The sequence below is a fragment of the Drosophila albomicans genome, chromosome 2R (genome assembly GCF_009650485.2).
Source record: "Drosophila albomicans strain 15112-1751.03 chromosome 2R, ASM965048v2, whole genome shotgun sequence".
NCBI lineage: Eukaryota > Metazoa > Arthropoda > Insecta > Diptera > Drosophilidae > Drosophila > Drosophila albomicans.
In genome coordinates this window covers 1,221,090-1,247,540 of record NC_047631.2, presented here as the reverse complement: position 1 = coordinate 1,247,540, position 26,451 = coordinate 1,221,090, and the positions used below count along the sequence as shown (strand labels likewise).

The 26,451-nt window shown below is 35.9% G+C and overlaps 2 protein-coding genes across 7 annotated transcripts in view; one reads left to right on the top strand and one right to left on the bottom strand.

Moving 5' to 3' along the window:
* The first annotated feature begins 3,568 nt into the window (after positions 1–3,568).
* Positions 3,569–10,040, top strand: LOC117573131 (poly [ADP-ribose] polymerase). The gene is made up of 6 exons (XM_034256062.2): positions 3,569–3,764; positions 3,935–4,076; positions 4,140–4,473; positions 6,903–7,433; positions 7,515–8,084; positions 8,601–10,040. Exons 1-6 carry the CDS (start codon positions 3,651–3,653, stop codon positions 9,892–9,894), a joined length of 2,985 nt encoding a protein of 994 aa, XP_034111953.2. The 5' UTR covers positions 3,569–3,650; the 3' UTR covers positions 9,895–10,040.
* Positions 10,041–12,048: 2,008 nt separating this feature from the next.
* Positions 12,049–26,451, bottom strand: part of LOC127566116 (uncharacterized) — a 38,687-nt gene continuing 24,284 nt past the window's right edge. The window contains exons 2-4 of one of the 6 annotated variants that reach the window (XR_007955404.1): positions 12,782–12,976; positions 12,267–12,719; positions 12,049–12,208 (exon numbers count right to left, since the gene is read on the bottom strand). Coding sequence is in view for 3 of the 6 variants with exons in the window: in XM_052007723.1 (XP_051863683.1) it covers positions 12,129–12,208; positions 12,267–12,719 (533 nt within the window). In the remaining 3 variants the exon portion in view is untranslated. Of the gene's footprint in view, positions 12,209–12,266; positions 12,742–12,781; positions 12,977–13,200; positions 13,378–26,451 lie in introns of those variants that run through there. The other 5 variants (XR_007955405.1, XR_007955406.1, XM_052007725.1 and 2 more) reach the window with 5 other exon arrangements.

The window sequence follows — 26,451 nt, the reverse complement described above, 5'->3', positions numbered from 1 at the left end:
GACCTTACCCTCTTCACGAAGAAGTGAAAAGTACACGTTTGCAACGTAAAGATGTCTCGCAAAACAAGCAGCTAGCGCACTTCAATTTCGTTTTCCGCGACGAAAGTGAAGACGTTGGCTCTTTTCATAGTTTGAAAGCCCAACAAATTCTCGAGTGCGAGTTCGATTCCCGATACGTACATAGTTTTATTTTATAAAAATGAGATTTACATTTTTTATTTCGCCTTGATTTTTAATTTTTTACATACATATATAATATTAAAATGAAGCCGTAACTATTTTTTTCAAAAACTATTTAAAACTCTATTTAAAAGAAGTTTGAACAATTATAAAAATTTTTTTTTTGCATTATTCAGATAGCAGAAATATTTCAGAAAAAAAGTTATTTCAATATTATTGTATCATGGTCGCAATAATGCTGTTTCAAATGATACGTTTTGGCTTCAAGCCATTGTGTATTGATGTATTGTATGGTTAGTGCTTATATTTTTCGAATACCCTTAGTGTGCTATAATTTATTAAATTTCTCATTATCAATTAACATTTTTAATGCCTTTAACATTCTTCTCCTACCTGAGTTTCTTTACTTTTGCACCTCTAATTAGGGCATTAGGACTTTCGTAACGAAAGTTTTGTTATCATGGTATTAGCAACAAATAATTTGCTTGCAACAATAACAGCAATATCGCGACAACGGCTATGTAACTTAGTACATAATTCAGTAATCTTAAGAATTTGTCAATGGAATGATGGAAAATTAATTACATACATATGTTCTTTAAGAACAAATTCATTGATTTCTATTTAAGAAAAAAACGTTTATTTCTTAAAATTATCGATCTGATATACATAGCTAAGAATAGTTTTAAATCTCGATCGGAACTTTTGTATGCAATGTTTCTCACCACAAGAGTATTTGGACATCTATTGCGATGTGAAGTATGCCTTTGATGATATCAAGTAACGACGCAACGCTCTGTGTATGCGATAAACTTTATTATCGTGCTACCACATTTTCGTTTTTTTTTTTATGTACAGATAGCTTCGCAACTTTTACCTTTCGATACATAAATATTCGATGTTTTATTTATTTTTCATTTTTGCCTTTTCGCACGAAAAAAAAAGGTTAAAAGCAAAACAATACAAAATTAAATTTTCTTAATCCCTAAAGCAGTTTTTCAGAAAATTAACCTTTCGTCAACACAGCAAAACAAGAACATTATGCAGGTGCATTGAGTACTATGGATCAGACGGGCTACAGTCGGCTCAAAGCGGAGCGAAATAGCGTTACGCCACGTTTCCACTGTCACTCAGTTGGCGAACAATTTAAACAACTGTTTAAGATTTTGTAAGATGAACGACTTTTTTAAATTGCAATATTTTGATAAAGATTTTGAAAAAAGTTCTAATGAAAGATAGGCTATTAGTAATGTCAATGCCGACAAACTTTCCTCTCACAACTCAAACAACATTTGAATGCCAATACATGAGATTGCCGAAGATTTGTTTAAAAAAAAAATTTTTTTATTTATATTTTCATACTTTGGCGCACTTAATTATCACCCGTTTGTTGAGTGGTGAGTTCATTTTCGGCTTCGCATCGATAAAATATCGCGTGGTCATCGTTTTGCTATCAGAATGTTTGTTTTCTTACTGCCGAAACAGCTGACTTTTGTTTTTGCCAGAAGTAAACAGCGCGATAAAATGCCTTTCGTGTATTGAATTTCCTGCGAGGATAGAGCTCACGTTGATTTTTTCATCCTGCTCAGATGATTTATGCTTTCGCCTTAAAGAAATATATTTACTTTTTGTCCTTTCCGGAAAATAAGATTTGAAATTTACATTTATAAAATCAGTGGAACGACAATTAGCTGTTTACCAGTGGAACGACAATTAGCTGTTTACCAAAAAAAAGTGAACGTCACCCTTCAACCGATTTCTTTCCGTTGATTTCAACAACTTCTTTATGCAATTTTAGCATTTAAGTAATTAAATTAAACAAATTATTTGTTAAAAAACATATTTTACCAACTTTATCAAATTTAATGCCATCCGTTTCATTATAAAAATATTTTTAACTTGCTATTTCATTCCACCAAAAAGCTTAGGCGATAACTCATGGTGTCGGACTTATCGGTCGCTCACCAAAACGAAAATTGTTGTTGGCGACGGCAAAATTTTATTTGCAAATTTTGAGGGGGGGTCAGAAATTAGACGTTTTAAACATAATTACATGCCTAATTGATCTTCTGGCGGTCTTAAAAGAATGAAAATAAACCAATGAGTCAAATGTTTTTTATTTTCTTTTGTAAATAAGATCCGATTTGATGTAGAAAATGGCATTTACTTTTAAATTCGCCAAGACAAACTTGCTCGTTTCGCAAATCGAAAAAGTCTTGTGAAAGTGAAAGGAGGAGCAATAATTTTTTGGTTTTCAAAAGGAAAACGAAAGGTGAATGTGAAAACCGGAGCTTTGCTTCATATGTGGGTTTTTGGATGTAGCCATTCAAGCTGAAGAGCCCAGACACAGCAGTAGTTATAACTACAACAGCCGTGGCTGCAGTTACAGACGCACCCACAGCAAAAAAAAAAATATTTAATATCAAATTTGAAAATATATATTTAAAAATTAATAAAATGACAACTTTCATGAATAGCTTCTAACCATTTTCGTAGGATCATTAACCGCATCGTGATAGATTGAACGTTGGTACTTGTGGAGTGTGTGTGTATCCGTTTAATGTAATGTTTAATGTAATGTTGCCAACCTTTTCTGTTGTGATTATAATTTCTTATGTGCTATTTTTGCCCGCTTATTATTTCTATTATATTCCCCACGGTGATTTGAAGAGTCACAGCCGATACATGCAAGGTAGTGTCTTCTTATTAAGCACAAAAATTAATCTAGATCTGGCGGTATTCATTACCAAAATGCAGGCTAAATTGTGAACTAACGGTTAGCGGGAGTTCTATCTATTTTCTTACGTTTTTTCGGCTTTTGAAAAACATCTGTAATAAAGATAGAGATTCTGTATGTATTTTTGTACTTGATGATGCCACACTTTAAAAACTTACAGTATTTTTTTATTTGAATGGTATAAAACCATCGATATGCCAAAATGTACCTCATTTTATACCATCATTAAAATCCGCACCATGCCTGGATTTTACGCTCCGCATTTAAAGATTGGTTAACTTTAGATTAAGTTAGTCTAGCAGAGATGCGGTATTGTGTTTGTATATTGCCACTCATACATCCCTCAAAAATTCAGCTGTAGAGGGCACGGTTTATGAATTTAATTAAAATACTCAAAAATACTTAGAAATAAATGAAATTAATAATATTTTTTTATTAATCTAGCATTACTTTTTGGCAATCAACAACATTTTCTGGAGGATTTCAGCTATTTTCATAAGTTACTTTAGCTTTATTATGACCTGAAGAGTTGGCAGCACTGCTCCGAATGCAAAAGTAGTTGGGTGTTGAACGCTTCCATTGATATGACCGATATTGGCTGAAACTGATGAAATATCGATGTTACAATCGATGTTTTCCCACCATTACCGTGCGTCATTTCGCATAGCTTATTACTGAGGTTTGATCTAGCGAGTTGCCGGTTTTTTATTTTTGTGAATTGAAACTAAATTACATGGATATAGAATTACCATACTCGGTCGAGTATGCCAAAAGTGGCCGAGCATCGTGTAAGGGATGCAAAACGCCAATTCCAAAAGATTCAATAAGATTGGCAATTATGGTTCAGGTATGTAGGTGTCTGAATACTTATTTGTATATTAATTATGTTCTACTGGAAGCACATAAATAATTATCATTGTTGAACTGGATTAAAAAACAACATTTACATACTAATGTAAATGTTTTGGAATACGTGAACTCTGTGCTTACTAAATACTACAAATTTTTCATTATTAGTCTCCCTTTCATGATGGAAAAGTTGCACAATGGTATCATAAGAACTGTTTTTTCAAGAAACAAAGACCGGCGTCTGTGGGTGACATTAAAAACTTTGAAAATTTAAGATATGCGGATCAAAAAGAAGTCGAAAAACTTATAGGTACGTAAAGTAGAAGAAATAGTTTATTTATGAATATTTTAAACTATGTTCGATTTGATAAAGGAACTGGAGATCAAATTGTGGAAAGTATTACTGGTAAAAAACGTTCGAAAGAGGAAAGTCAAGCTTTAAAAGATTTCGGAATTGAATACTCCAAATCAGGTCGAGCATCATGCCGTGGTTGCGAATTAAAAATAAGTAAAGATGAAGTCCGGGTATCAAAGACCGTGTATGATACAGAAGTGGGAATGAAATATGGTGGCCAGAAATTATGGCATCACTTGGAATGCTTCGCTAAAATGCGATCGGAAGTTGGTTGGTTTGACACTGGAGAAAATTTACCTGGCTATAAGCAGTTGAGTGCCGAGGATAAATCGGAGGTTAAAAAGTATCTACCGTAAGTAAACTCATTATTTGTAAATAAATGTTTTTTATTTTAATAAACAACTAGTGAATGAGGTGGAATTTTTTAATTTTTATCCCAGTACATGTTCTATAACATCTTATTTTTAGTAGTTTTTTCTGTAGTGCATTTTTTAGCCGAAAACTTACCCATCCATTTTTTAAACTTGTACTTCTAATTTGAAACCAACTTTAAATCTGGCAACTTATTTGTTTGAGAAATATAAAATATATATTTATATATCTATGTATATAACAGTCTGATAAAATATGGGTCAATTAATGAAAGTATATGCTGTTATATATACATACTATATGTTCTTAACATATTAGACTTTCATTGCCATTAGTATCGCTATTAATGTGTGACGGGGATAATACTGCAATGTATTTTAGTATAGTTGAGGTTCACCTATCTACGCAGTCTTTGAAATGTTTGTGTTTATAGTATACTAATCTTTTTTGTGCTTTATTTTTATTCAGAGTAGAATAAATGTTTTTATTTAATATTCTGTTTAACCGACTTTTCGTACTATTCATTTGACGGTTCGTCGATTGCTGGTACTTCTCTTCCGTTTATAAACGGTGTTGGGCAGCAAAACATTTTGGAAGTAGTCGGCAAGTGCTTTGGCTCATTGTCAATGCGGGGCCAGTTTCCTGAAGTCCTTATTGGCATTGCGGACTCATTTGTTGAGCCTAGTGATGAATGAGCTCTTCAAATCGGAAATTTTTAACTTTTTGTGAATAATTTGTATGCAGAGAGCTGTTGGGATCTTTCCTTTTCTGATAACATTTGAAAACTTAACATATTTTTGTACCCGCTACCCATAGGGTAGAAAGGTATTATAACTTTGTGCCGGCAGAAAAAGTATGTAACCAGGTAGAAGGAGGCATCTCCGAAAATATAAAGTATATAGATTCTTGATCAGCAACAACAGCTGAGACGATCTAGCGATGTCCGTCTGTCCGTATGAAACACGGCATCTCAGAGACTATAAGAGATAGAGCTAGCAGCATTTGTTATGTTCGCACGCTGATCAAGTTTACTTCAACTTTTTGGCACGTTCACTTTCGTCCTCGCAAATCGACAAAAATTGAACAACAAGCTTAATTTTAAAGCTAGAATTGAATTTTGGTAAATACAATACTAACTATAGTCCTTAAAAGTTATTACTAGAGGTCTTGCTTTGGCTGACAATCTGGTATTTATTAAGTGTAGTACCATATCAATATACCAAATATAATAGTAAGTGGAAGTGCGTCGCGAAACAGAATTTAGTCCATTGCTTGGGTTTATAACGAGTCAAGGTTACATTTTGGTGTCACAAGATCTCTAGAGTGTTTTGTTATATTCAAGCTATTTAGTGTTCCCCTAGTGAGTTTCGGCGCTCTTCCCTCTGACGTTGGTGAAGCTCCCGAATTTCGTGTTGATTAATAACTTTTTTCCACAATATATATACAGAACGATTTATTTGAATCTTTTTTCATTAATATTGTTTTTAGTTTAATTTACTTTTGCTTTTTTATTGTTTGTTTTGCCAGTTCACAAAAAAAAAAAAAAAAGGAATCTTGAAAGATTCAAAGGATTCAATGTAAAAAAAAAAATTTTTGTAGATTCACGAAATTTATCGAAATTTGAGAAATATTGCATTCTTGCTATAAAAGATGATCAATATGCGCTAAGTTCGTCAACTTTCAATAGCTAAATAGTGTTTAACATAAAGTAACAACATAACAATAATATCGAAATTTTCGGGATTATATATTTATAAAAAATTAAAATTAAAAAAAAGGTGAAAAGCATGAAAAAGCCAAAGCCTGAAAAAGTGGAAATTTTGCCTTTTTTTAAGTAAAAAATAATTTAAAATATAAACATCTTGGTATTTGAATTTTTGTTCCTTTTACATACAGTAAAAATTAATAAAGATTATTGGAAACAAGAAATTTAAATCGATTACTATATTTTTACGAATTTAACATCACCTTAAAGTCAGAAGTGACAAACATATATCCACTTTTGCTCGCGGTATGTCTTCTAAGTTGAATTAGCTTTACTTATACCATAACCATTTATTATTCCCGGTCAGATTCAATTTTGTCATTCACTGAACACAAAATAAACTGGAATGAACTTTAGACACACGCGTTCGCTTACACATTCAAAAAGTGACTTGTTACTTACCGACAGTACTTTTAAATACAAAAGCGCCATCGAATGCAATTTACTATTTTTCATTAACTTTTGAATAAAACATATTAATAATAGTATATAATTTCATAAATATAATAAATTTTATTTTATATAAACATTTTTTTGCTCATAACTTGTATATTCTGTTACTATTTCTTTCAAATATAAACAAGATGAAGCTGCGAATAAACTGGATAATAATAAATGATCCATTTATATTGTTTTTCTTACAGAGCAATTAAATCTGAAGATACACCAGATGCTAAAAAGCCGAAACTGGAGTTAGAAGATGAGTCTGAGCAAAACGAAAAGGATATAAAATTGAAAAACCAGAATGACATCTTATTTAAATTTCGCGATGAATTGAAGACTTCAGTAAAGAAGTCAGATATTGAGAAACTTTTAAAATATAACAAACAGGAACCCATACTCGGCGATTCTGAGAAACTCTTGGATCAAGCAGCTGATTTGCTGGCCTTTGGCGCTATTGAAGCTTGTGCTGATTGCAAAAGTTGTCAGTTTACTTTTAATAAATTTGGTTATAGTTGTAATGGTAACATTTCGGAATGGTCTAAATGCACAAAGGTATTAGTAGAGCCTAAGCGTTCGTCATGTAAAATTCCAAATGAACTGAAATTATTATATCCGGGTTTTAAAACATATAAAAAAAAAAAAGAAATAAGGATTATTCAGTACACACCCCCAAGTGCTTCAACTATAGCTAAGGACATTGCAATTAAGAAAAATCCTGAAGAACTTGAAGGGTTAGTAACAACAATACATATGCTATTTATCTATATATATTCGTAAAATTCGTAAAATATCTAAATTTGTTGTTGTTTTAGACCAAAAGTAAAAAGGGAGCGACCACCACTATATAATTTTACATTTTCAACAATTGGGCTGAAGGATTGCGAGATGATAATAAGAAAACGTATTGGAAAATTAGGCGGTAAATATGATTCAAAAATTTCTGAAGATGTCACTGCCATAATATCAAATGAAATTGAAGTTGAGAAGCAGAGTTCTCGCATGAAAAAAGCTAAAGAATTTGGCATACATATTTTACCAATGAAATATATTGATTGCGTTGAAAGCGATGGTTCGGCTGCACTCACCCTTATAAATAGTATGACACTTTGCGATTGGGGTACGGATCCGTCAAATCGAATTCCTCATGACGAAATAAAGAAGTCAAAGTCGAAAAGTATCTACACTAAATCCGTGCCAAAGTCCATGACCCTTAAAGTTAAAAATGGACTTGCTGTTGATCCAGATAGCGGCTTGGAGGATATTGCACACGTATATGTGAAAGGAAAAAATAAGTATAACATTGTGCTCGGATTGACTGATATACAGCGCAATAAAAATTCTTACTATAAACTTCAACTATTGGAATCAGACAAGCAAAATAAGTAAGTATTTCTAAAATTAAAGATTCTTATTCCTGCTGCCCATCGCGTAGAATTGAATTATAGCTTAGCGCCAACAGGGAGCGTATATAAAATAACAACCAGAAACGGGTAGCTCTGATTCTATATCAAAGGGTAAAGATTGACTTACCTTGTAGACCCACGAAGACTCCAGCTTAACAAAATGCTTATACCCACCCGTACCCACAGAGAAGAACTATAGTCTAATTTGTACCTAAATAATATATATGTACATATATCAGCGATGCCATCCGAGACGATATAACCATGTCTGTGCGACTTTAAGAGATCAAGTATGCTTAAGATTTTTGCCACGCCCAAGTCCAACCCCACAAAAAAAGCAAGCAATTTTTGGTACATAAAATATTAACAATAGATTTTACGATCCCTGAGAAGTTGTTTGCGATCAGATAAAAACCTCAAAAGTTATTTAAGCAATAATTATATAAGCCGTATTATCGATTTAATATTTTTTTAATTTAAATTTTCAATCATCAGGTATTGGATCTTTCGTTCTTGGGGTCGTATCGGCACAACTATCGGTAATTCAAAGGTAGAAAATTTTAATACTGTAATAGAGGCAATTCACAGCTTTAACGAGGTATACGCAGAAAAAACTGGAAATGAATTTGAAAACAGAAATAACTTTATTAAATACCCTGGTCGAATGTACCCAATCGATATTGAATATGATGATGATAACAAGCTTGAAAATGCTGAACAGGTTTCACATATTCCATCTAAGTTAGACATCGCCCTACAAAATTTAATCAAGCTAATTTTCGATGTGGATTCCATGAAAAAAACAATGGTAGAATTTCATATAGATATGGAAAAAATGCCATTGGGTAAACTAAGTTTAAAGCAACTGCAGTCGGCATATAATGTTATAAATGAAATATATGAATTGATCCTGAAACAGGCTTCAAATGCTCGTTTTATTGATGCAAGCAATCGATTTTACACATTAATTCCCCACAATTTTGGGGTAAATGCACCACCATTAATTGAAACGGTTGAACAAGTTGAAAGTTTGCGACAAATGCTAGACTCCCTTTCTGAGATTGAAGTAGCTTACAATATAATAAAGAACGAAAATAATGTTGATAATATCAATCCAGTCGACAAACATTATGAACAACTAAAAACACATTTGGTATCATTGGACAAAAAGAGTGACGAATTTGTTATTCTAAACAATTACGTTCAAAATACGCATGCATCTACTCATAGCTCATATGAGCTGGAAGTTATTGACGTATTTAAAGTATCACGTCAGGGCGAAGCGCGTCGATTTAAACCATTCAAAAAGTTACATAACCGTAAATTGTTGTGGCACGGTTCACGACTTACTAACTTTGTGGGCATTTTGTCGCACGGACTAAAAATTGCGCCGCCAGAAGCACCACCAACTGGTTACATGTTTGGAAAGGGCATCTATTTTGCCGATATGGTGTCCAAATCGGCAAATTATTGTTGTACCAGTCAGCAAAACTCTACAGGACTGATGCTTCTTTCTGAAGTAGCATTAGGCGACATGATGGAGTGTACTTCTGCCAAATATGTTAAACAGTTGCCGAAAGATAAACACAGCTGTTATGGTCGTGGTCGCACAATGCCAAACCCAAAAGAGTCGCACATTCGGGATGATGGCGTTGAAATACCTTTAGGAAAACCTATAACTGATGACGCTTTGAAGTCATCCCTCTTGTACAATGAATTCATCGTATACGACGTTGCACAAGTTAATGTTCAATATTTGTTCCGCCTTGAATTTAAATATAAGTACTAATAAACAAACCATGTAATTAATAATCGAAGTAAAATTTCATTCCATAATAATTTTTACAAAAATGTCAGCAAAATTATATATTAAAACGTAATTTACTGCGAACTATAAAAGCAAATCGTTATTTCTTTGTCGATTCTTACTATTATTAAAAAAATAAATAAATATAAACTGATAAAACTGTCCCATATTGAGTAGTTTCACAAAAATTATGAATGTATTAATCTACAGAAAATTTTGGTGACTGCACCTGCCGAAACAAAAGAAATAAAGAATTGCAGGCGCTATTCTTATGACGCAAAATAAATGAAAGCTTTGCAGTCGAGAACATAACAAAATGCCAGCAAACTCTAAAGGCTCTTCTCGCGAAAATTTGTTCGATGTGAGAAAGCGCACATACGATGATTATTAAAACAAAACCAAAACTACGAAACTGTGCAGCTGAACAGTAGTAATAGAGGAAAATAAATCAATGAAAAGGGGGCTCTGACCTGATGTCGCGAATTGTATATACATATGCGAGCTTTGTTCCGCTTTAAAGGCAATAAATAAGTCGGTTTCCGAATTCATTAATTTTTTTCTTAGAAAAAAAAAATGAAGTACATTAATCATTTATTATAGTTTCTGCTCTGTAATTGATACGCGTTCTTTTTGAATTTCTTATCAGGCGCAAAAACAAACAATGCAGATGGTCTTCCGACCCGTGAACATGCTACATATAATTGACTATGGAAAAAACATGGAAGTTCTAGATTCAAACCACATACTTTCAAGGATTGGCCTTGTGATTTATTGATGGTCATGGTAAATGCAAGACGTATCGGAAATTGAAGTTTTTTAAATTCAAACTGCAAATCGTTTGGGATCATCAGGATCCTCGGAATGAGAACTTCGTCACCTTTGAATTTTCCTTTCAGTATTGTCGCATAAATTACATTGTTAATCAATTTTCTAACCACCAAACGTGTGCGGCTGCCCAATGCAAACGCTAGGATGCGAGGTGTAATCATTGCAGCCATCGTATCGAAATGTTCTTCGATTCAAATCAGCACTTGATAAATGTATTGTTCTGCGTCTCAAATAATCTATTTGTTGACCTCTGTTGCTCGCTCGAGGATTTTGCATTGTCGATAGAGCTGTTCTATGGGCTGCCTCACGCTGCTCTTCTGACTGAGAAGCACGAGGTCGAGCCATACTAACGGTGCGCTGTTCACGTGTAATTTCTTGTTCAACTTCAGCCTTTTCCGTTGCAGTTTTTCGAATCCCTCTTGCATTACGGCTTTGGCGGGAGAGTCAATCGTCTTGGTCGCGGCATTAGTAATTAAACTTCATTTCACCTAAATTTATATAGCATGTCAGTTTGGCTTCGTTTAATCTAATAAAAGTTATATTTCTATTTTGCCGTACATATCGTCGCAACACTGCTGAAACAATCGAAACACTTAGTAAATGCTCTCTATGACGATTTTGAGCGGTATATATATTCTTGATCAGCGTCAACAGCCGAGACGATCTAGCCATGTCTGTCTGTCCGTCTGTGTGTCTGTCCGCCCGTCCGTATGAAACACTTGATCTCAGAGACTATAAGAGATAGAGCTTTAAAATATTTCGCCAGCATTTGTTATGTTTGCACGCAGATCAAGTTTGTTTCAAATTTTTTCCACGCCCACTTCCGCCCCGCAAATAAAAAAATCGAATAACAAGCGTAATTTTATTTCTTTTATTTAAAATGGGTAGCGGGTATCTCACAGTCGAGTACACTCGACTGTAGCTTTCTTACTTGTTTATTTTAATCAATTAAAAATTATTTTATTATTTTTCATTTATATGTATTTATTATTTTTCGGCCGCTCTTTCATTTGCTGGAAATATATCTAATGTTTTGTATTTAATTTGGAGAAATTTCTCTAAATATTTTTATTAAATAAGTTCGACAGCTGCGAAAAAAATCAAACTTGCTTGATCGATCAGAGTGAAGCTGATTAGAACTCTTATGCTTATAGTTAAGATTTAAGCTCTCACCACGCGCCGGTCCGAAGAACTTAAACAGGAATTTATGCAAAGTCTAATTGAATTTAATTCCAAAAGATTGCTTGTAACTTTAATTTCTTAAAATTTTATATATCTTACTTAGTTTTTACCATTTACCATTATTGCTTCATATGAAATATATTTTAATAAATAAATAATACTTTATGAAATATAAGCATGGGCATTTTAGAATAGGATTTTAAAACTTATGTATATGCATTTTCAAAATCTTCAAGCGATTTAGTTATAAATTCATAAATCTCATTAATTTGCCTTTCCAATTTTTCTGAAAAAAAGATTGGTTGTTATTGAATGTAAATAAACTTAATATGGATTATTCTTACCTTTATCAGACTCAACGTTTTTGCTGTTCATGCCCTCATATTCACTACTTGTATTATCTGCAAATACACTTTTTAATTTTGGTAATACTAATAGCAGACAAATTATTCCAATAAATTTAACTATTTTCTTAAAAATCAATAATTTTAAAATTATTTTTCCGAGGGTAAAAAGACTTATTTTAGATTTTAATTTATCTAAAAATGTTATGTGTGAATTATATGGAATAGAATGAACTGGCTGATAATATGGAGGTTGTTCCGAATTAAATACTGGTAGATGACCGTAAGCCGGTCCAGGTGGTAAATAGCTATTGTCTTTGGGGGGATGGTAATCATAGCCTCCTCCGGTAGAGTCTGGAGGGGGACCATATGCAGAAATCGGTGGTAATGCAGCTGTAGGTAAGTAATTTGTATCTTTTGGCGGATTGTAATTGTAATCACCAGCAGAATTATCTGTTAAAATAAAGTTATACAACTGTAAAAAATATAGTTAAAATTAAATGTATTACACCTACACCTATACTTTTAGATGATAATGTGTCGCCCATGACAATGACAAACCAAATATATGAATTTATTTTTGTTTTTGCTCGCTGCATTGACATAACAGAAAAACACTTTTCAGCACAAACACTTTCATAGGCTTCACCGTTACTTCTCTATTTCCCGATGAATTTATTGCGCTGGTTTCGTTGCTTGCAGAAGAATATCTTGAATTACAAAGACAAAATTACTGAGAACACTAATGTATAGTGGAGTCCTAATTTCTTGTGACGGTCAGTATCGACTCGGGATGGACGGACAAAAAAAATACTCAATTCACTTAAGACTCTTATCTTATTCTGTACAATGGTTCTTCATATTACGAATTATTAATCAGAATATTATCTTTAAAATACTTATTAATAATAAGTTTAAGGTTTTAGCTACCCACCATAATATGTTTTATGGGAATTTTGCAACGCATCCGTGTATGTATCCCGAGTAACAGATACATCAGATGTTTGAACACATGTTAAAATGCACCAAACGTATGTAAATACAATTAGAAAATAATTTCTCATTTTTACAACTGACCACAACATAACCGTTAGCAAAACTCAAATGAACACAGGTTCCACAAACTAATACGTTATAAACCAGGTTTCTATATGAGTAGGTTTAAAATGCAAAAAGTAATTTTGTTTGTAAATGAGTAGTAGACAACTAAACTTAACCTTAATACCCTGGATTTTACAAGGCAAGAACTCATGTAGAGTTAAGTAAACTGCAGTTTGAAAGCAAACTTATGTACAAGAATAAATATATCTTTTTCGAATAATTTTTCATCAATATAGAAAATTTTAAAAATCTTTATTTTATCATTTACAAATAATATATGTTAGCGACAGGGTATCACTCTTTCAACTAATCAAATATACTGTACATTTTTGGGATCAATTTCGTATTCAAGAGGCTACTACTGAAGTGGTACGTGCTTTCCGATTTTTCAAGTACGTGATATTATACTTTTCTGAATGTGGGCGGTGACGAATAGCTGATAAAACTTTCACTACGCATCTTAGGCAATATATTTTCATTCATTTCATATATATGTACATAAATACATATGTGTAATTATATGTATGTATAAACATGTTCCGTTACCATCTTGCATAGAAATTTGTGGAAAACAATTAAGAAAGCTGCAATCAAAAAAGATATTTTGTAACATAGTATATAAAAACTATACAATAAACAAAACAAAATAGCTTTTAAGGATTGATGAGTATTTTTTTTATTCGTTTTATATATAGCATCTTCATTTCTATTATTATTTATTAATATATCGAATAAATACTAAATTATACTGCAGGCTATATTTGGTACATTAATATAGTTCTACTGCTAACCATTTAATATATAGATACTACTGTGGGCAAAAAGTAGTAAGACTTTTTAATTTATATTTCGTGCGGAAATCCATTCGTCGAAATATTTTGTTTCTAGATTGGCAAGACTGTCAGTAACTTCTATGCCAAATATCACATCAAAATAATCATAAGTGTTTAATATATGCTTGTTTTTCTGAAGTACAAAAAGTGCATTCGGCGATTTTTACAATGAGTGAAATTATTTAACAAAGAAGTTCCATTAAATTTTGTGTGCAGAATTAAATTTCGGGCCGAAATGTTCCAAAATGTTGCAAAAGGCCTTCGGTGATTCTACCATGTCACAAAAAAATGTTTATAAGTGGTACAAAGACTTCAAGGAGGGTTAAGAAAGAGCACGTCAAAGTCGTTCAAAAATCAAGGTCATGATGACAGTATTTTTCGATTTTCGTGGTCCTTCCATCCGGCCAAACTGTTAATAAGGACTATTATTTGAACGTTATGCGTCGTTTGCGTGAAGCAATTCGTATAAAAAGACCAAAATGGATCAACAACTGTTGGTTTTTGCATCACGATAATGCCACCGTCGCATACTGCATTGATTCTTAGTGAGTTTTTTGCCAAAAATGCAACCAATTTTCGTTCCACAACCACCGTATTCGCCTGATTTAGCTCCGTGTGACTTCAGGCTGTTCAGAAAACTTAAACGATCGCTCCGGGGAAACCGTTTTGAGTCAATTGAAGACATTAAACGAGAATCGCTACGCGCATTGAAGGCTATTCCGGAAATCTACTTTAACAACTATTTCGAGGATTGGAAAAAACGTTTGCGAAAGTGTATTGTGGCCGGGGGGATTACTTTGAGGAGGACGAAATAGATATGGCCGAATAAATAAAGAATTTTAAAATTATGAACAAAGTCTTACTACTTTCTGCCCACAGTAGTACTGAAACTTTGGAAGCAAAACGTATTATGCTCAACAGCATTATTGCGACCCCAGAAGAGCCGAGCGCTGCGATGAGAACCCCAATTTTATCTTGCCGCGACAAAAGTCTCGAAGAAGAAGACGATGGATGTATTGAGAGAGAATATTTTGTTTTTTTTTTTTTTTTTTAAATACGATTCACATTTTTTTATTCCCATTCTAGCTTACTGAGAGAAGAAATAACTAATTGCGCAGTTCATACGGACAGTCGTACGACAGACACAAACTGCGAACCTTTGCTTTGGAAATAGGCTATCGCGAATTCACTTGCACGCCTGCACTGAAAATTGGCGATGGACAGACAGGGTCAGCGTTAAAATAACTGTATATTTGTTTAATGAATGCAGGAATGAAGCACGTAGCTTCTACCAGAGGGTCAAGCGTCTGACCCAAGGATTTAAGACTGGTGGAGTGGCGTGCAGGGACGATGATGGAAATCTTGTCACAGAAGCAGAGGTCGTGCTGAGGTTATGGAGGGATCACTTCTCGAGTCTGTTATCTGGCTCAAGCACAGACTCTGAAGACTATGATCCACGAACCCCAATCTATGGCACTGATATTGAAGTGCCAATCCCAAGTCATATCGAAGTCAAGGATGCAATCCAACGGCTTTAAAACAACAAGTCTGCAGGTGCAGACGGCCTGCCGGCAGAATTGTTTAAGGCAGCTGGTGATATATTGGTAGGAACATGCACCAACTAATCAGTAAGATATGGCTCACGGAGAGCATGCCCGAAGATTGGAACCTCAGCATGATCTGTCCCATCCTGAAGAAGGGTGATGCCACGGTGCGCACCAACTACCGCGGAATTAGTCTTCTTCCAGTTGCATACAAGGTCCTATTGTGTGAAAGACTGAAACCCCATGCTGAAGCACTGATTGGACCTTATCAGTGCGGGTTCAGGCCTGGCAAGTCCACTGTCGACCAGATTTTCACCTTGCGCCAAATCCTGGAGAAGTCTTACGAAAACCAGAACGACACGTACCATCTCTTCGTCGACTACAAAGCCGCATTTGATCATTCGCTCGCAGTCGCAGTCGGACGTGTTCTTTTTTTCTTCCCTCTTAAACTTTGTGATTTTTCATGAATTTCATATTTATTTACAATTAATATAACATTAATTTTACTTTCTCACTTGTGTTTAACTACAGATCGTTAAATCGCTGTGTGCTTTCTTGTATTTATTATATTATTATAATTTTTCTGGAAATATAACAACAAATTGTGTGGTCAAACTTTGCTTTGCTTTGTTAGCAAAACAATTCTGTTTTCGTTTACTTTCGTTTACTCTCTCTCTCTCTCTTGGTGTTGTTGTTGGCTATCGTCTATCTTGCGTCTCGCTCGACCCGCGCTTTACTCTCAGTGCTTGTGCTTTGTGCTCTCAACGCTCTTTAGAATAGTAACTCTCCCTCTCTTGGTGTTGTAGTTGCCTATCGTTCTATCTTGCGTCTCGCTCGTCCTGTGCATACTCTCTGTGTTTTGTGCTCTTCGTAAGTACAGATCATATTAGGTTGCAATAAATTTACCGAATTTACCTATTTTGATTTATTTATTTTTTTAAATTTTTTAATTAGTTTAATAATCTTTGTTTTAGCAATATGTTAGTCTGCTATAACAAGAAATGCCGGGTGCCAGTTGGTGCCAAAATGGGTTTTGTTTGTTGCTGGTTATGCGACAACGTTGCACATGAAAAATGTGCTGGCTTTAACGGCCGTATTGTGGATTTGATTTCGGCCAAGTCTAGGGACTCTGAACGCGATATTGCTGGGTTTATACGGCAGACGCGAACTGGTTTTAAAGATATATTGGCGGGCTTTAAAAAACTCTCCGATAGCTTTTCTGCTTTGGATTTTGCGTTTAAGAGTATGAAGCTCTTGACCGAGTCTCCAAAGCGTCTGTCGATTACCCCAATTGAGCTTTCTGTCCCAGTTGATGTTCCAAGCTTATCTGTACCACCTGCTGGGGAATTAATGTCGTTTAGTTCTCCGTCCCCTCAACCTTCGGTAGCTCTGGATGTTCCAGATCATGACATTACGTCATTAAGATTGGAGTCTCCTGCTCCGGCTTCGATTTTGTTGTCGACTGAGATGGAGACGGTTGAAGAAATTCAACCATCACCATCCTCTGTTGAGATCGTTAGTGCTGTAACGATAGAAGAATCGCCTCCAGCTCCTACCTCAGTTGTCCGCAACACTTTAGTTGCAGGGCCACCTCTTAAGCAGATTTTCGTTTCCCTTGATATGACATCTGATGATGTTCGGGCTTATATTAAGTCCAAATCCCAAGCCAGGGTTAAAGTATATAAATTTAATTTCTCGCATGAACGGGAGATTTCGTCTTTTAAAATAAGTGTTCCGGTTGAACAATTTAGCATGATGTGCAGTAAAGAGTTTTGGCCGGAACACCTATTAGTCAAAGAATTTGTTGCTAGAAAGAAAAATCGGTCTCCGGTTTCTCTTCTTAGTAGTGGAAAGAATTCTATTTCAAAGCCTTCTTCTATGTGTGTCAGTTCAAAAAACTAACATCCTCTTTACTTCTTGGCTATCAGAATGTAAGAGGTATTTGCAGTAAACTTACTGACTTATATTTAAATAGTGTGTCTTTCCCTTTCAATGTCATTGAAACATGGTTAAGGAATGACATCCTTGATACGGAAATCTTTTCTAGTAGATTTCTTGCTCATATATCCCTCCTGCTTCAGATGATGCTCTATATTTAGCTCAATTTTCTATTATTAATGACATTTCTAATATGCTTTCTGATCCTGATCACTTTATAGTCCTTGGTGATTTTAATATTGCTGGGGTGTCATGGCATTCCGCCGAGAATCTAAATGGACTTTCCCCCTCTGTATCCCATGTTTTTATTGATAGTCTCTTCGGGGTAACATTGTCTCAGATTAATGGTATTCCAAATTGCTTAAACAGGTCTCTAGACCTTATTTTTGTTTTCGACCCAGATTCATGTTCTCTATCGAGAATATCTCCTATATCTTCCCCTGAAGACCCTTACCATCCCACATTGGAAATTATGTTGGAGCTCCCATTTATTGCGTCAGAGTCGAGTGCACGTTGTGGTGAGCTTTCTCGTTGTTTTCGGAAAACCGATTTTGAGAAACTTGCTCTGCTTATATCTCAAACTGACTGGTCCCAACTTTCCTTGTCTACGAACTTGGATATAGCGGTTGAATTTTTTTATTCTACTTTGAACTCGCTATTTGATGCTTGTGTTCCATCAAGTATTCCACATTTGTCTGATAAACCCTTATGGTTTACCAAGAAATTATCGAATTTAAAAAATCGTAAGTCGAGACTTTAGAAAAAAATTCAAAGGAACTGGCTCTTCTTTTGATTTTCTCCGCTATTCTGTTGCTCAAGCTGCTTTTCGTACTCATAACAATGAGTGCTATAATAATTATTTGAGTAGGTGCAGAATAAGATTTCAGCGTGATCCAAAGCGATTTTACGACTTCGTTAACTCGAAGCGTAGATCCGCGTCATCACCAGCAATTATGTCTTTGGAGAACTTGGTATACCAGCAAAGCTGACTAGACTTTGCAGAATGACATTGAGCAACACCATCAGCTCTGTCAAGGTAGGAAGTGGCCAATCCGAAACCTTTACTACCAAGTGTGGCCTCAGACAAGGTGACTCGCTGTCTTGTATACTCTTCAATATTTTAATGGAGAGTATTATAAGAAAGGCTGGTGTGCATCGGACGGGCAAGATGTGTCCAGCTCCTTGGTTACGCTGATGATATTGATATCATTGGCCGCACCAAGCGTGATGTCACAGGAGTCTTCTGGGCTATTGAAAAGGAATCAGCAAAAGTAGGACTCGCAGTGAATATGGAGAAAACAAAGTTTATGGTGTGCTCTAGCAGAGAATCGCGGCGTCTTGATTTTCAGCTGACTGCAGAGAACTATAGCTTTGGGTCCGTCAAAGAGTTTATCTACCTAGGCACTGCTATAACAAGCACAAATGATGTCAGTCTGGAGATTAAGCGGAGAATAACACTTGCCAACAGGTGTTACTTTGGACTCAGTAGTTCAATAGTAGAGCTCTCTCTCGACGCACAAAAACCACACTCTACAAGACGCTCAATCTTCCAGTACTCCTATATGGTGCGGAGTGCTGGACAGTGACGCAGTCAGATGCAGCTGCTCTTGGAGTGTTCCAGAGAAAAATTCTTCGCAAAATCTTTGGTCCAATCTGCGTGGACGATGTCTATCGCATCAGATACAACCACGAGCTGTATGAGCTGTACGGAGATGTTGACGTAGCCAGTCGAGTGAAATCTCAAAGACTTCGCTGGCTGGGCCACATTGCCCGTATGGATGAAGACGCTCCCGCTCGTAAGATGTTTGATGCGGTGATTATTGGGACACGAAGGAGAGGACGACCCCGAACGCGTTGGCAAGACCAGGCAAGACCAGGTGATGGAAACCCTGTCCACACTTGGTGTTACCAACTGGCGAAGGCGCGCTCAGGACAGAGACGCGTGGAGGCACATTACGCTTCAGGCCGAGACACGATAAAAGGGTTGTCATGGCCATATAATAATAATAATAATATTTATTTAATATGATATTGATTTTACTTCTTACTGCTTTTGCAGAAATCAGGATTAGCAACTGAAGCAGATTTTTTGCTATCTGATTTTAAAATTCATAAACGCAAAAATCGATGCATACATTGTACATACATATTGCATTTGACTGTTGATTGTTGTTTTCTCTGTGTAAAATCACTAGCGACATAATACATACATAGATATCTAACGTCTTGAAACTAAATGAGTTCACCTTCAACAGCATTATGGCAGTGAAGTCGAGCGCTTCAAATACGAACGTAGGGCGCAGCGTACGTCACACACTCAATTCAGTGGCTTCGCATGCGGAACGACAAGCACTTTTTCGTTTGCGTACATGTATATACATACTCGTAAATATTTGCGTACGCATATGAAGTTTTGCAACTGCGCGTCTAGAAGCTAACGAAAATCAATGTTGTTTTGCCGCGACGAAAGTCTCGAGAGTAAAGATGCCTTCCACTGACCGCCGTCAAATAGTAATACTCTTTTTAGACTGGGCTGGATTACAGAACATTGCGTTAAGTTGAACCCGCCGCATTATTCCTTAAGCTACAGTCGAGTGTGCTCGACTGCGAGATACCCGCCACCTATTTTTAATAAAAGTAGAATATTGCGGTAATATTCTCAAAATATACCAAAATAATATACCTCAAAATACTTTGAAAATAAACCGTAGGGTATATTTGGTATATTGACATGGTACCTACATTCAACATATACTAGAGTGCAAAATATACCAGATTGTCAGCCAAGGCAACTAAGACACCTTGTTATTCGAGTTTGGTCAATTTATGGGTGCGGAAGTGGGCGCGGTAAAAATTAGAAACAAAGTTGATCTACGTGCAAGCATAGCAAATGTTGTTGGAAAAAAATTATAGCTTTATCTCTGTCTCTGACATCCAGTGTTTCATACTGACAGAATCGATCAAGCAATGGACTTTGCCCCTCTGTATCCCATGTTTTTATTGATAGTCTCAGATTAACGGTATTCCAAATTGCTTAAACAGGTCTCTAGACCTTATTTTTGTTTTAGACCCAGATTCATGTTCTCTATCGAGAATATCTCCTATATCTTCCCCTGAAGACCCTTACCATCCCACTTTAGAAATTATGTTGGAGCTCCCATTTATTGCGTCAGAGTCGAGTGTACGTTGTGGTGAGCTTTCTCGTTGTTTTCGGAAAACCGATTTTGAGAAACTTGCTCTGCTTATATCTCAAACTGACTGGTCCCAACTTTCTTTGTCTACAAACTTGGATATAGCGGTTGAATTTTTTTATTCTACTTTAAACTCGCTATTTGATGCTTGTGTTCCATCAAGTATTCCACATTTGTCTGATAAACCCTTATGGTTTACTAGGAAATTATCGAATTTAAAAATCGTAAGTCGAGATTTTACAAAAATATCAAGTGAACTGGCTCTTCTTTTGATTTTCTCCGCTATTCTGTTGCTCAAGCTGCTTTTCGCACTCATAACAATGAGTGTTATAATAATTATTTGAGTAGGTGCAGAATAAGATTTCTGCGTGATCCAAAACGATTTTATGACTTCGTTAACTCGAAGATCGTCTAGAATCTTGGTGCAGAGTAAATATGTTATATCTCAACTGCAGTAAGTGTAAGCTTATGACCTTTTGTAGGGGTTCTTCCCAGTTAAATAACTATAGGTTATATGATACGCCTCTTGAGCGAATTGAAGGTGTGAATGACTTAGGGGTTCTGCTTGATGCAAAACTAAAATTCGATAAACATATTCTATCTGTTGTAAATAGGGCCATGGGTGTTCTGGGATTTATAAAACGCTGGTCGAAAGAGTTCAATGATCCCTACATCACTAAGACTTTGTACGTCTCACTGGTTCGTCCTATCCTTGAGTACGGATCTCTTGTCTGGAATCCCCAGTATAGGGTTTATCAAGATAGGATTGAATCGGTGCAGAAACAATTCTTATTATTTGCTCTTCGTAGTTTAAATTGGAATCCTAATATTAGATTACCACCATATCGCAGTATACTTTTATTACTAAACCTTCCTTCTCTTTCTGACCGCAGAACTATGCAAGGTGCTGTTTTTATACAGAGACTAATTAATGGTGAAATAGACTCTTTGGGCTGTTAAGTCAAATTAGTTTTGCAGTTCCTGTCAGGATCACTAGGAATTTTCTTCCACTTCTCATTTCACGTAGATCTACTAACTTTGCTTGCCATAATCCCTTCCGTATTCTGTGTGTGAACTATAATAATCTCAATAATCTCAATAATCTCTCTCTAGTAAATCTATTCCTTTGCTTATTATCCTTATTATTAGCTTATTTATCGAGTATTAAATTGTTATTTATCTTATTATACATTTATTCTAACATATTTCGTCTTTTAAAATAAGTGTTCCGGTTGAACAATTTAGCATGATGTGCAGTAAAGAGTTTTGGCCGGAACACCTATTAGTCAAAGAATTTGTTGCTAGAAAGAAAAATCGGTCTCCGGTTTCTCTTCTTAGTAGTGGAAAGAATTCTATTTCAAAGCCTTCTTCTATGTGTGTCAGTTCAAAAAACTAACATCCTCTTTACTTCTTGGCTATCAGAATGTAAGAGGTATTTGCAGTAAACTTACTGACTTATATTTAAATAGTGTGTCTTTCCCTTTCAATGTCATTGAAACATGGTTAAGGAATGACATCCTTGATACGGAAATCTTTTCTAGTAGATTTCTTGCTCATATATCCCTCCTGCTTCAGATGATGCTCTATATTTAGCTCAATTTTCTATTATTAATGACATTTCTAATATGCTTTCTGATCCTGATCACTTTATAGTCCTTGGTGATTTTAATATTGCTGGGGTGTCATGGCATTCCGCCGAGAATCTAAATGGACTTTCCCCCTCTGTATCCCATGTTTTTATTGATAGTCTCTTCGGGGTAACATTGTCTCAGATTAATGGTATTCCAAATTGCTTAAACAGGTCTCTAGACCTTATTTTTGTTTTCGACCCAGATTCATGTTCTCTATCGAGAATATCTCCTATATCTTCCCCTGAAGACCCTTACCATCCCACATTGGAAATTATGTTGGAGCTCCCATTTATTGCGTCAGAGTCGAGTGCACGTTGTGGTGAGCTTTCTCGTTGTTTTCGGAAAACCGATTTTGAGAAACTTGCTCTGCTTATATCTCAAACTGACTGGTCCCAACTTTCCTTGTCTACGAACTTGGATATAGCGGTTGAATTTTTTTATTCTACTTTGAACTCGCTATTTGATGCTTGTGTTCCATCAAGTATTCCACATTTGTCTGATAAACCCTTATGGTTTACCAAGAAATTATCGAATTTAAAAAATCGTAAGTCGAGACTTTAGAAAAAAATTCAAAGGAACTGGCTCTTCTTTTGATTTTCTCCGCTATTCTGTTGCTCAAGCTGCTTTTCGTACTCATAACAATGAGTGCTATAATAATTATTTGAGTAGGTGCAGAATAAGATTTCAGCGTGATCCAAAGCGATTTTACGACTTCGTTAACTCGAAGCGTAGATCCGCGTCATCACCAGCAATTATGTCTTTGGAGAACTTGGTATACCAGCAAAGCTGACTAGACTTTGCAGAATGACATTGAGCAACACCATCAGCTCTGTCAAGGTAGGAAGTGGCCAATCCGAAACCTTTACTACCAAGTGTGGCCTCAGACAAGGTGACTCGCTGTCTTGTATACTCTTCAATATTTTAATGGGAGTATTATAAGAAAGGCTGGTGTGCATCGGACGGGCAAGATGTGTCCAGCTCCTTGGTTACGCTGATGATATTGATATCATTGGCCGCACCAAGCGTGATGTCACAGGAGTCTTCTGGGCTATTGAAAAGGAATCAGCAAAAGTAGGACTCGCAGTGAATATGGAGAAAACAAAGTTTATGGTGTGCTCTAGCAGAGAATCGCGGCGTCTTGATTTTCAGCTGACTGCAGAGAACTATAGCTTTGGGTCCGTCAAAGAGTTTATCTACCTAGGCACTGCTATAACAAGCACAAATGATGTCAGTCTGGAGATTAAGCGGAGAATAACACTTGCCAACAGGTGTTACTTTGGACTCAGTAGTTCAATAGTAGAGCTCTCTCTCGACGCACAAAAACCACACTCTACAAGACGCTCAATCTTCCAGTACTCCTATATGGTGCGGAGTGCTGGACAGTGACGCAGTCAGATGCAGCTGCTCTTGGAGTGTTCCAGAGAAAAATTCTTCGCAAAATCTTTGGTCCAATCTGCGTGGACGATGTCTATCGCATCAGATACAACCACGAGCTGTATGAGCTGTACGGAGATGTTGACGTAGCCAGTCGAGTGAAATCTCAAAGACTTCGCTGGCTGGGCCACATTGCCCGTATGGATGAAGACGCTCCCGCTCGTAAGATGTTTGATGCGGTGATTATTGGGACACGAAGGAGAGGACGACCCCGAACGCGTTGGCAAGACCAGGCAAGACCAGGTGATGGAAACCCTGTCCACACTTGGTGTTACCAACTGGCGAAGGCGCGCTCAGGACAGAGACGCGTGGAGGCACATTACGCTTCAGGCCGAGACACGATAAAAGGGTTGTCATGGCCATATAATAATAATAATAATATTTATTTAATATGATATTGATTTTACTTCTTACTGCTTTTGCAGAAATCAGGATTAGCAACTGAAGCAGATTTTTTGCTATCTGATTTTAAAATTCATAAACGCAAAAATCGATGCATACATTGTACATACATATTGCATTTGACTGTTGATTGTTGTTTTCTCTGTGTAAAATCACTAGCGACATAATACATACATAGATATCTAACGTCTTGAAACTAAATGAGTTCACCTTCAACAGCATTATGGCAGTGAAGTCGAGCGCTTCAAATACGAACGTAGGGCGCAGCGTACGTCACACACTCAATTCAGTGGCTTCGCATGCGGAACGACAAGCACTTTTTCGTTTGCGTACATGTATATACATACTCGTAAATATTTGCGTACGCATATGAAGTTTTGCAACTGCGCGTCTAGAAGCTAACGAAAATCAATGTTGTTTTGCCGCGACGAAAGTCTCGAGAGTAAAGATGCCTTCCACTGACCGCCGTCAAATAGTAATACTCTTTTTAGACTGGGCTGGATTACAGAACATTGCGTTAAGTTGAACCCGCCGCATTATTCCTTAAGCTACAGTCGAGTGTGCTCGACTGCGAGATACCCGCCACCTATTTTTAATAAAAGTAGAATATTGCGGTAATATTCTCAAAATATACCAAAATAATATACCTCAAAATACTTTGAAAATAAACCGTAGGGTATATTTGGTATATTGACATGGTACCTTCATTCAACATATACTAGAGTGCAAAATATACCAGATTGTCAGCCAAGGCAACTAAGACACCTTGTTATTCGAGTTTGGTCAATTTATGGGTGCGGAAGTGGGCGCGGTAAAAATTAGAAACAAAGTTGATCTACGTGCAAGCATAGCAAATGTTGTTGGAAAAAAATTATAGCTTTATCTCTGTCTCTGACATCCAGTGTTTCATACTGACAGAATCGATCAAGCAATGGACTTTGCCCCTCTGTATCCCATGTTTTTATTGATAGTCTCAGATTAACGGTATTCCAAATTGCTTAAACAGGTCTCTAGACCTTATTTTTGTTTTAGACCCAGATTCATGTTCTCTATCGAGAATATCTCCTATATCTTCCCCTGAAGACCCTTACCATCCCACTTTAGAAATTATGTTGGAGCTCCCATTTATTGCGTCAGAGTCGAGTGTACGTTGTGGTGAGCTTTCTCGTTGTTTTCGGAAAACCGATTTTGAGAAACTTGCTCTGCTTATATCTCAAACTGACTGGTCCCAACTTTCTTTGTCTACAAACTTGGATATAGCGGTTGAATTTTTTTATTCTACTTTAAACTCGCTATTTGATGCTTGTGTTCCATCAAGTATTCCACATTTGTCTGATAAACCCTTATGGTTTACTAGGAAATTATCGAATTTAAAAAATCGTAAGTCGAGATTTTACAAAAATATCAAGTGAACTGGCTCTTCTTTTGATTTTCTCCGCTATTCTGTTGCTCAAGCTGCTTTTCGCACTCATAACAATGAGTGTTATAATAATTATTTGAGTAGGTGCAGAATAAGATTTCTGCGTGATCCAAAACGATTTTATGACTTCGTTAACTCGAAGATCGTCTAGAATCTTGGTGCAGAGTAAATATGTTATATCTCAACTGCAGTAAGTGTAAGCTTATGACCTTTTGTAGGGGTTCTTCCCAGTTAAATAACTATAGGTTATATGATACGCCTCTTGAGCGAATTGAAGGTGTGAATGACTTAGGGGTTCTGCTTGATGCAAAACTAAAATTCGATAAACATATTCTATCTGTTGTAAATAGGGCCATGGGTGTTCTGGGATTTATAAAACGCTGGTCGAAAGAGTTCAATGATCCCTACATCACTAAGACTTTGTACGTCTCACTGGTTCGTCCTATCCGTGAGTACGGATCTCTTGTCTGGAATCCCCAGTATAGGGTTTATCAAGATAGGATTGAATCGGTGCAGAAACAATTCTTATTATTTGCTCTTCGTAGTTTAAATTGGAATCCTAATATTAGATTACCACCATATCGCAGTATACTTTTATTACTAAACCTTCCTTCTCTTTCTGACCGCAGAACTATGCAAGGTGCTGTTTTTATACAGAGACTAATTAATGGTGAAATAGACTCTTTGGGCT